Below are 11949 nucleotides of genomic sequence, written 5' to 3'. Positions count from 1 at the left end.
TAATAAAATATCAATATTAACTCTTTAAAATAAATATTAAATAATAATAATAATAACATAAACGATTCCTTGTCGTAGAATCATTTTATTTTACTTGTTCTATTATTTATTTTACATATATTATTTTACATTAAATTAATACCATCGTGACCTAACAGGTTACCCCAATGCGTCACGATGGTCGAAAAGTTTATTATTTATTGTATATATATGTGTGTGTGTGTGTAATATATATTACATATTCCGCCTGGAGTGTAGATATGTTGCACTCTTGCCGGTCCCAAGCCCGGATAAAGGAGGAGGGTTTCTATCATGGAGCAAACCAACCAACGTGGATAAATCCAAATAGTTATGAAAAAATCACAAAGAAATAATAAATCCGTCCCGATTCATAATGACCTAGACCAGGGGTCGGCAAAGTGCGGCTCCGGAGCCGCATGCGGCTCTTTGGCTCCTTGAGTGCGGCTCTGGCACAAATATCCACGGGCCCGGGCGCTAATTCTGGTCGAGTGTCCTTTCCATGCAACGTTGAATGTGTACGTGAGCGTTGACGTAGTATCTGTTTCGTCCGATAGGGGCGCAGCGCAGCGTAGTAGTATGACAGCTGTCAATCTGCGTACTTGGCGGTTACAGACGGGGCCAAAAGTATGACTGGCGTCAGAAAAGGGTTTGTTGCCATTTTGAAAGAAAAAAATAATTACGAGATATTGGTTTATCATTGCATTATTCACCAAGAAGCGCTTTGTGCGCAGATATTTCCGGAAGAAATTAGTAAAGTTATGGGATTAGTGATCACGATCATCAACTCCATTGTAGCTAAAGCTCTTAATCATCGTCAATTCAGAGAATTTTTAGTTGAAATGAAGAGTGAGTACGCTGATTTTCTGCTTCATAGCAAGGTTCGATGGTTATCAAGAGGGAACGTTTTAAAACGCTTTTGCTCAAGATTTTGAAAGGGAAACATTGTTTCACTTTCCGAGCCTGCTGAAGCATCGCCAAGAAAATAATTCCTCTATTGACAAACACCATTTCAAAACAACAATTTTAAATATGAGGAAAGCATTTCTCAGCAGGTTTCAAAGCGACCTTAGCATTCGTCAAAAATCTTCTTAATGCTACAATAAACTGAGTTGAAATTTTCTCCTTTTGGCATTGACATTAGTAACTTTGAAATATAATTGCAGGATTTAAAAAACAAGAAAATATGGAGCTCCAAATTTGAACGTCTTTGTATTGATTTGGAAATATCGGAGAAGAACGAATGTGATCTTAGTTCACAACACAAGTGGTCTGCTTTGAAAGACCTGGAGAATGAAGTCATGATCATTTTCAACGCTTGGAATAGTATTCCTGACTCTTAAGATCCGCTGAAAAAACTTGCGTTTGCTGTTCTTTCCCTTTTTGGTTCTACATATTAATGCGAACAAATCTTTTCAAGCATGAACTTTATCAAGAGTAAACTGAAAAGTTGTCTTATTGATGAGAACCTGGAATCATGCCTAAAATTAAAAACAACAACATATAAACCTGACTTACTGAAACTTTCCAAGGAGATGCAAGGACATTGTTTGCATTAAGTGTTTGTCAGTCATTGTCATGATTTAAATTTATGGATACCTTACTTTCATATTATTGTTTATCAACTAATAAATCTTTATTAAGTGTGAAATCAAGTTTTATTCAGTGTACCTGTAATTTAATGAAGGTTTAAAATTATAATAAAGGTTTACTAAATTAAAAAACAGATTTGGCTCTCAGAACTATTTTGAATCGTTGTAATGTACATATTTGGCTCTTCGGCCAATAAGTTTGCCGACCACTGACCTAGACGATCAAAATCTAGATAAACGATTGGACTTCAATTTTGGAAGCTGGAATGTGCAATATTACAACCAGGAAAAATGCAAACAATATCGGAAGAAATACTAAAACTCAAGATATATCTAGAAGCCCTACAAGAAATTAGGTGGAAATGCCAAAACCGATCACCGGTTGTAGTGCCGTGGAAGAAGAAGAAGAAGAAGAATATGTATATATTATAAATTATACATATAATTATATATAGTTAAATGTAACATCGTATCTTGCTATCAAGTTTTATTATTTATTATTTTTATATATAAAGAAATATGACAACCTTCAACAACAACCAATTGCAAACACCATTGATCAAAAACAAACGGTTTGGTTATTAGGGTTATTTTTGTGTACGATATATGTGATTTTGTATGCATCAAAGAAATGTTGTCGATTTGTAAATTTTTATAACAGGATGTAGGTCAGACGAAGAAAAAATGCGTTGCAGATTTATATTATATATTAAAATTGTCTCAGTGTGAGCATGACCCTGCTTGTCGTTCGCTTGTATAGTTCCGCGCGCGTTCATGTGTGTGTAGGTGTGTGTACGCGAGCCAACTCGCGGACCGACGAATAGATTTAGTTTTGTTCACTCCATATTTCCAACAATACGACTAAAAATGTTTGTTTATTGATATAATTAGAATGTTTAAACCATGTTAATCATACATATATAATTTTAAAATATAAAAATTGAGTATTTTGGCTGTAATGATGTGTTAAACAGAGTAAGTAGCCAAAAAATTATATCGCTAAAAACGCATGGCGTACAGCGAGTAATTAACAATTTACCGGTCGGCGGTCTAAGGGTTAAAGGATTACTCTAATGACATGTGAATAATCACGAGATACTGAATTTTGTTAAAAGATAAAGAAAGAGTGACCCAAAAAAGAAATGCAAAAATTTAATAAACTTTATGTTATTGTTTAGGAGTATACTACACTTATTTTGCCGAATCTTTTACAAGTGTCAACTAAATTATGATTATGAAATAATTAATAGTGTTTCTCGTTGAAATAAAAAAATACTATGGAGTTTTATAAATAATTTCACTTTACTCTCACAATTCTAAAATTAAAATGTACATGTAATTGCGAGAAAATATGAAAAATAACACATCTATATACGATTTTACCGTGTTAATCATCATATTATTATAATAATATTGAATGTTATTGACTGAATGTTTTTTTGGTTTGGCTGCTTTTGGGGCAGCCAGAGCAGACATCTGTGACATTCCTTCCGCATAAAAATAGTACTTTCTTAGAACAAAGCAAACTCGATGTCGACGGACTGCTCCTTATCCAAGATAAAATTAAAAACGTATTCAACCAACAAGTAATTGCCTGAAATATTTATCGTGAAAAAGTTAAAATATTACATTTTGAAAATTAAATATTTTTAAACTTTTTTTGGTATGTTTGGTCGCCCCTAAAACCAGCCACCCGCGTGTTCTGCACGCGTTGCACGCTGGGTAGGTAGGTGAAAATTTGTATTGGAAAATAAGTATCAAGGGTTCTAGTATCAAAATCAAATACATACATTTTATCTTGTACCATCGCAAAAATGATTTAATTACATGTTCGTTATTCTAATTAGTTAAGTGTGGATTTAGTGTACTATACTGTACTATCACAAGTACTATAACTAAAAAGAGGAAAGGCTCACAGGTCATTTTCCGTGAAGATTTAACGCTGCTGCTGATACAAATACAGCTAAATGGTAGTGTGGGAGCCTAGATTTGTTATGGCCAAAACTTGGCGGCACTTGAGTAGCACTGGCGTGACGGTTATTCTCTCGATTGCCAATCTTCCGAACATTCGGACGCGTCGTCTCGCGTCCACGTTTTATAACCATGTAAACAACTCAGATATTCAATAAAAACACTACTGCTGCGGCTCAATCTGTGTCTAATTGCCACCTGTCTTTCATTCTTATTAATTAATAAAAGCAACGTAATGCGTATTTTATTTTTAGTTACATAATTTTAACTTAGGGGAAAAAATAAGTACTGCGAGCCTTTCACGAGATAAAGCCCTTTTATAGACTGTAGCCTAAATCAACTCTACATAAAGGGCTATGTTTACAGAATAGTTTTAAACTATATTCTTTAAAACGCATGATTTGATTGTTAATTATGATTTAATATATGTATATGGCACGACTTAAATTTTGTGGATTTGATACTAATCATGGCCGATATTTTCGTTGCTAAGACGCGAAGGCGGTGAAGTGACGTGCTACGGTCCTTCAATCATGGTATTATGAACTGATTTTTCCCTTAATTAAATTTTATTTTTATGTTAACAAACGTATTTTTATCATATTTTGAAATCGATTTACCGATTTTAAGTATGACTTGGTATTTTTTCACCATATATCCGCCCATTAGTGAAACTGATACCAAATGTCATCTATCCAATAGATAAAAACGTCAATTTTTCACCGATGACTTAAATCCGATTCGATTTCAGATTCGTTTTATACTGATTCAAAACCGCGCTGGCAAGACGCGTCTGGCGAAATGGTACATGAATTTCGACGACGACGAGAAACAGAAACTCATCGAAGAAGTTCACGCCGTCGTTACAGTGAGAGATGCTAAACACACGAACTTCGTCGAGGTTTGTCATTCGAGTACGAACAGTTCGTTTTCTGTACGATTTCATTTTGTATAAATTAATATTTCGATTACAGTTCAGGAATTTCAAAATCGTATACAGGCGATATGCCGGATTATACTTTTGCATATGCGTAGACGTCAACGACAACAACTTGTGCTATCTGGAAGCCATCCACAACTTCGTGGAAGTATTGAACGAGTATTTCCACAATGTCTGCGAACTTGATTTAGTCTTTAACTTCTACAAAGTGTACACTGTCGTCGACGAAATGTTCTTAGCGGGCGAAATTCGCGAAACATCTCAAACGAAGGTCCTCAAGCAGTTGTTGATGTTGAATTCTCTCGAATAACGTACAAGCTCTCTATGTTAATTAAATAGTTTAAAGAATACTGTAATTATATAGCTTAAATTGAGTTCTGAGGTTGTTGATTAGAAACGCAACATTTTTATCATTTATATTATTTTAAATGAAATTTTTAAAATCAAATGCTAATATTTATTAAAATTATTATTCGTGCTCATTTTTTGTTGCTATAAAATTGACCGATGTGTTCATTAAATTTTAATGATGATATTTTTCTCATCATATTTATAATTTTTCAATAAAACACGATTGATATGAATGAATATAATCATAATAATTTTGTATCTATAATATATTATTTATCCATATATAAAAACAGATGCATTCCATCAGTATTGAGATTGATATAGTGATCGTTTTGTTTTACTATGTTATAGGAAAGTATTTAAGATTGAAAAACATGTGTTTGTAGATGTTTGTTGCTATGACGTGCTTTATAATATAATTTCATAGCCAAAGTCGTTAATATGAATTTATCATTATATAATATAAAATATAAATTCAGAAAGAATGGTGTTACATACTTGTTAATATACATATATAGATTTAGTGCGTTTGCATATTAACTATGCGATTTAACGTTGGTCCTAATTCACTTAGGAAAGCAATAATGTGAAAAGTTTATTTTACAATTCATGTTCTCGAAACATTGTGTGCACATAATATATCAAATATATAACTGTATAAATTATTGTGTATATCATAATATAATTATTGTATAAATGTAATGAAATCGTTGTTTTAATCGAATCCATTATTTAAACACTGTTAACAACAAATTTAGCAGAGCCCATGAATGTTGTGCTGTCTAAAAATAATAAAAATATTAATAAACACATCTTAGAGAATAGTATTCACGCTGTAAAATGGTATCACTTCTGTGAAAAGTTTAAGGCTGACTGGTCGAAACATAGTGGCGATTTGAAGCGACTTTTGAGATCTCATCATTACGATCATAAGTGTCGATCGCAGTGACAAATCTGCCGATTTTTCCCAAGAACACTCATAAGCAGATTGGCAAACTGACAAGCTCTAAAATTTTATACAAGTTATTATAGGAATTGAGAGTTATGAACAGTTATAAATTACCTTTTCAATCAACAGATCGCCGTAATAGCTTGGAATGAAGGTGTGGAAAATCGTCGCCACAAAGAACATTGTGAATTCGTAGGGAAACTCACCATTTTTGATGCACTGAAATATCACAGGAATTATTTGATTATAACTAAGGATTTGATATAATATTACTCGTTTTGGATAACTTAAGACAGATATTATATTAGCATTGAGGAGAGAACTATGGCCTCCATAGAACATTGACGAGATACAATGATATCAATCAGACCTACTAATTGTATTTACGAATCACGAATAACAGAACCACACAAAATACTACACATGCAAACATTGATCGAAAAGCGTCTCAAAAAATCACTTTTATAAAATATACCCTCGAAGGAAACGTTTGCTCATTCCGAGAAGTATTATAGATAAGTTGCAACCCTCATAGTCATAAGAAATACGTATTTTATAACATACAGCTAAAATATAGAACCGTATTCCACAAAAAAGACCTTTCAGAGCAAACACATTATAAATAACGAATTTTTTAAGTACATATATATTAACAATGGAACCATTCCGAAATTTTGGATAAATATTCGACAGTGACAAGTAGATAAATAAAAAAAATATTACAAATTAAATTTTATGCAAATTATATTTACGTCCCGCTACCTCCAATTTGTGTAAGAAAAGACAAATAAGCTGAGAAGCTTTTTTTAGTTACATATTTACAGCACATCATGTGGCAACAGAAAGATGCAATTAGGTGAAGTGCGTTATTGGTCTTAACCGATCCTGTGCTTAAGCACAACCCATCAAGATTTCTTGCTGCTAATGCATGTCTATAGCCTATGCATAGCATTTAAAGCTCCATCTGGATGTATTTTATGGAGTATGTGGCCAACACTGGATCGGTTATAGAATTCATTGCTAATTTTAATAGTGCATCAGCGTAGTGTTTTCATAATCTGCTAATGGTTCCTTAAAGACCTAAAATTTCTTAAATTCTTAAGTTCAAAGTCCGGATAAATATGAATGTCGGGCATTTAAAAACGTGTTCCATAATCATGTTGTTAAAAACTGTAGTAAACTACAGTTTTTTTGTCAAAATAAATTTAAAATCTGCCTACTATTATCCTCTGTACAGTTTATCATAAATTTAATAGAACACACATATTTATTAACATACACTGATTATTTGGAAAGCTGAAGCCGTTGTTAAAAAAGAAGAAAAAGAGAACACTGCTTCGTAGACAGAACTAGACATTTCACTTATGTCTACAGCAAATCTAGAATAAAATGACAGTAAACTTTATTTAATTATATGCACCTTTATGTAACGTATAGAAGTAATGTCGGACATGTCTCATTTGCCTATTTATAAAGAGTGAAATAAAAAAATTTGTACATTATTGGTCATTAAATATAATTTTTTATGATAAGTATTAAATTTAATGAATAATCGAGATATCAAAGCCTTAGAAACTCTATTGAAAATGTAAATGCTGGACTCTGATTGTTTGTTTTTATTTGTCTGAATTTGATATAACTTTTCTTAGAACTAATATACAACATAAAAATGGATATAGTATCTGATATTGTTTCTAAACGTTATTAATGTAAAATTTTATAAGCTAGGCAGGGCTCAGAATGGAAATCTATTTTAGTAATATATTTTTAGTACTCGGTATTAATATAATCGGAACATTTAACGATTCAGAGCAGTACTTTAATTTATTTTGCTCCATTCTAAGCCCTACGATTAAAATTTTTAAAGTAATACTCGTATATTGTTTGAAGCTGTTCGATAATTTCATTCATCTTCTTTTTGGAATAATCTGTCATGTTTTCTACATCTTCTTCAGAAGTGTTATTATTGTATAGTTCTGACAATTTTATTTTTACTATTTCTAGTTGTCCACATGTGTGCAATACGAATATCGGCATCATTGGATCAAAGCCAATGTACAAAAGCATTGAAAACATATCCAAGAATATTTCATATATGAAGAACACCTCGTATAATGGAAAGTCATATTTTTTGTCGTCCATCCACGGTAATATTACATAAAATACCATAAATTTTTGTGGCATTGTTTCATATAAATATGAATAAGCTGTAAAAATTAAAGCTGACGATATGAAAACGAGACCAACCATGATGACCATGATTGACCAAATGTCCTGTAACCACACTCCGCGTATCGCATGTTGTTTTACAATGTTCCTGCATGTTTGATTCAATTGCTCGGTGGCGAATTTGTAATCGTCATCCATCCGTCTTATAATCGATATAATGGTCTTCTTGTGGTAGATGATGAGGGTCATTTTGATTTGCATCGTTATGGATAGGAATAAAATAGACAATTGCCTAGTAGCATCTTTGAAATCTTTAGCTTTGATATCCAGCGTCATTGTGTAGAGAAGAAAGCAGTTGCCAGATGTCATTAACAAGTATGAAAATATTATACGTGAAAGTGTGTAGATTGTTAGAGGTTTAGGATACACTCCATTTATTAACAATCCTATAGAAGACATTTGAAACGTTTTTCTAAACGTTGTCAGATGAAATTCATCGATTGGGAGTCTGTTGTACGGGTCAAGAAATGCTTTGATGTTCATGATTGTAGATATACACGGAATGTGAAAAATATACTGCAATATTTTATTTAAAAATTGCCTTTTTATGTTATTATATAGGACGGGAGAAACTAATTATTATATACATACATATGTATTTGAAAGCTAGGGTTAGCACAATATCATTAAGCATTAATAATCATTATTTTTTAAACTTCATCAAAAGCAAATTATAAAGTTAAACTACCCAGTAGGAATATTGTATAAAAATACACATGTTTTTGAACTAAACGAGGTATTTATTTATTTACACATTATCAGACGTACCAGTCTAGAACACATAAAGCAAATAATAACAAATTTATGCATCTCGAGTTGTCAACTTATTCACGCCCGCCACAGATATAATATATTGAACCCAAGTTAAATACTACATTTCTTTTCTTAATGTGCTACTAAAATATTTAGGAAAGCTATTTTATGTTGTATTTTTTTTTAAGTACAAAAAAAGCAAAGATTTTACCAAAAGTACATTTTGTACCTATGTAAAACGTTATTTCAGACTTACAACAATATTTTATTAAAAGTTTGATATAATTACGTATTTTAAATTATTATATAAAGCATAAAAATAAAAATAAAATATCTTGTATTATTTTCATAATACAACCCTAGTTATTTAACATAATTATATATCCAGTCAAAAGAAAGTTTCATATTCATCATGATGATGGTATCCTTTAATTATCCTTTCGGTTTAGATGTTTTGACATTTTCCTGTAATATGACAAGCAAAGGGTTATATTAACTCAATTTATTAAAAATGTATGTTGTAGCCTTGAATAAAAATTTTAATTGATTAAATGAATATTACTTAAATATTTTCAGGTAAATTGAATATCATTATTATTTTATTATATTTAATTTAGTGGTAAATATTTTTAAAAGGTAGCAATAATAAGTGATCATAAATAGAAAATTATTAATTAAAATAATAATATAAAAATACAGTGTAGGATTTATTCATGTTTAATTAGTAGAGTAGATGAGTAATAAATTAATATAATCTATTTATTATATATAAATTATCTAAAAAACAACAAACAAAACCTTTATTAATAATGATACCAAAATATCTCATTTAGGATAGTGATACATTTTTCGGTCAACAATCGAATTGCGATTAGCGCAAAAGTGCGAATTTCACATATTAAAACATAATTTTGCACACGACCCAATAAAACAATTCATTTGCACACGACACTACAAATTTGTCTTGACTTATCATTTCAGATTACCAGAGCTACCTGTGATAAAGTGCACTTGACAATATATTCACGTATATACCGTTTATTGTTAAGAATATATTGTTAATAATAATAATATTTATTTATATCTTAAATATACAAAGATCTATGTAATCTACTAATGGGTATTCTGTCTTGATGTATAGAATATGATAAATAATATATAATCCATAAAATATTTAACCAAACTTTTTTATATAAAATAATTTTTAATCAATTATCGTGAATACTATAATATGTTGTGTAAAATGTGTTCATTAATAAAGCTTAGAAATAAGTAATACAAAATAAATTATAATAAACATATGCGTTCTATAAAATAATATTCAACACATCTATTAAATATTAAAAATATTACTTGTGTTAAAAAGTTTTGTATATATAATTGATGTATAATTAATCATGTGAACATACGTTAAGTAATATATTCAGTAATTAATAATAGTAACGTTAACTTAGTTATTTAATATGCATTCGTGTTGTTTATTTATTTTTACGTCGTAGCTTAATTATGTGTGTTTCAAATATTATGTATATATGTATGTAGATGCTTTTTTTAAATTTCAGAAAACAAACAATAATGATACGTAAGTATTGAGATATTTATGGTGAGTAAGATTATTGAAAGGTTGGAATAAACAGATGTTTCATTTTGAGTATTTTAATATTTTTTTATGTTCATTGTTAGGTAAAAGCATTTGTAGCATAAAATAATTTCTTAGATTAAAAATATAATATATGATTAAAAATAGCTAATGGTAGGACATACATGACATAACCTTAAATCTTCCAATCATATTTATCAGTAATTTAAGATGTGTTATATATGTAAGTAAAATATGTTTATCCTAGTTCTTCCACAGATTCATGAAATAGAAATAAATAAATTTAGATTAAGATTACGAAAAAAAGTATAGTATAATTTTGTATATGTATATTTTTTATAATATTAAACTTACATATTATATTATTTTAATTAACGTTTATCAATACTTTAACGTGTTTGTACATTTAATAACAATAAAAACCATTTAATTTTGTGTTTTAATTAAAAATAATAATACAACAATCAGGAAACATTAAAAAAAAACTTTTTGGATTTATAATTGGCTAATAATGCACTTATAATTGCCAACAAATTAATTGTTAGTTTTTTTTTAAATAATTGTCGATAACTTGTAAATAAAACAGTCAGTAATATTATTTATATATGGTAAGCTAATAATTATAAAATATCAGTAATTTGGTATTAAAAGTTATAAACGGTCAGTAAGCTCCAATAATCGAACTATTTTTTTGCTACATAAATATTTATTTTATTAATATAAATTATTTTAGATTCTTACGCTTCAGGTCAAAATATTTAATTTTAATGTAGAATATTTAATATAAAATTTTGTCTATAAAATACTGAACATTTAATATAACAACTGATCATTATCTAAATTCTGACCAATTATTTTAGTAACTAACCATTTATTAAAATTAAAATTTTACCTAAATTACTAAACAAAATAAAATTAGCAGCTTCTTAAAAATAATTTATCAGTTACTTCTAAATTAAATTGTCAGTAATATTATCAATATATGGTCAGTTTATTAATAAATTAGATACATATTTACACCACCTTCAGAATTACATGTGATTTTTATACATTAATATTTTATATTCGATTTTTCAGGAGTAATTTTATTTAATATTTATTAACGCTTATTATTACTCTCCGGTAAAACACCATAATTCATTCAAATAAATCATTATTTACTATTAAATAATTAAAAATAACATTTAAAATAAAAAAACAGACACTAAACCAACTTTTATTTATATTACTGACCATTTTGACCAAACTAATGTACGTTTATTTAAATTACTGTTTAGTCAAAATCACTATGCAGAATGACATGATAGTAAATTTTACATAAAACGGTTAGTAATAATATTAATATATGCTCAGTAATAATTAGTATTTTAGTCAGTAACTTTTTGATTAACGGTTAGTAAAGTTCCAATAAAATAACTATTTTCTATAAATACATATTTACAACACTTTTATAAATTATATTTAATTTTTATATAGTATTATTCCATATTCAATTTTTCATGAGTCATTTTAATTAATATCAACATTATTCGTTAAAATACCAACA

The 11949-nt window shown here is 29.2% G+C and overlaps 2 protein-coding genes across 2 annotated transcripts; one reads left to right on the top strand and one right to left on the bottom strand.

Moving 5' to 3' along the window:
- Positions 1–4014: 4014 nt before the first annotated feature.
- Positions 4015–5579, top strand: AP-2sigma (adaptor protein complex 2, sigma subunit). Its single transcript, XM_088194970.1, has 3 exons — positions 4015–4117; positions 4333–4482; positions 4556–5579. The coding sequence occupies exons 1-3, from the start codon at positions 4115–4117 to the stop codon at positions 4829–4831; spliced, it is 429 nt and encodes a 142-aa protein (XP_088051096.1). The 5' UTR covers positions 4015–4114; the 3' UTR covers positions 4832–5579.
- Positions 4560–10003, bottom strand: LOC148231025 (uncharacterized). The gene is made up of 6 exons (XM_088194969.1): positions 9602–10003; positions 7695–9268; positions 7101–7200; positions 5936–6040; positions 5723–5878; positions 4560–5654 (listed from the first exon to the last, which is right to left on the bottom strand). The coding sequence occupies exons 2-6, from the start codon at positions 8531–8533 to the stop codon at positions 5601–5603; spliced, it is 1254 nt and encodes a 417-aa protein (XP_088051095.1). The 5' UTR covers positions 8534–9268; positions 9602–10003; the 3' UTR covers positions 4560–5600.
- Positions 10004–11949: the final 1946 nt, after the last annotated feature.

The sequence above is a fragment of the Plectrocnemia conspersa genome, unplaced genomic scaffold (assembly GCF_051122295.1).
Source record: "Plectrocnemia conspersa isolate PC_06_02 unplaced genomic scaffold, ASM5112229v1 ptg000010l, whole genome shotgun sequence".
In the NCBI taxonomy this organism is placed as follows: domain Eukaryota; kingdom Metazoa; phylum Arthropoda; class Insecta; order Trichoptera; family Polycentropodidae; genus Plectrocnemia; species Plectrocnemia conspersa.
Note: the sequence above shows the minus strand (reverse complement) of the source record. Positions and strands in the feature narration are given on the sequence as shown.

Excerpts from the sequence above, each read along its gene's own strand:
- AP-2sigma (XM_088194970.1), top strand. Across the intron at positions 4,483-4,555 it reads AACACACGAACTTCGTCGAG|TTCAGGAATTTCAAAATCGT; the intron begins GTTTGTCATTCG and ends TTTCGATTACAG.
- LOC148231025 (XM_088194969.1), bottom strand. The coding sequence starts at position 8,533 with ATGAACATCAAAGCATTTCTTGACCCGTACAACAGACTCCCAATCGAT. Across the intron at positions 6,041-7,100 it reads CAGCTTTCCAAATAATCAGT|TGCATCAAAAATGGTGAGTT; the intron begins GTATGTTAATAA and ends GTGATATTTCAG. Across the intron at positions 5,655-5,722 it reads GCCTTAAACTTTTCACAGAA|ACAGCACAACATTCATGGGC; the intron begins GTGATACCATTT and ends TATTATTTTTAG.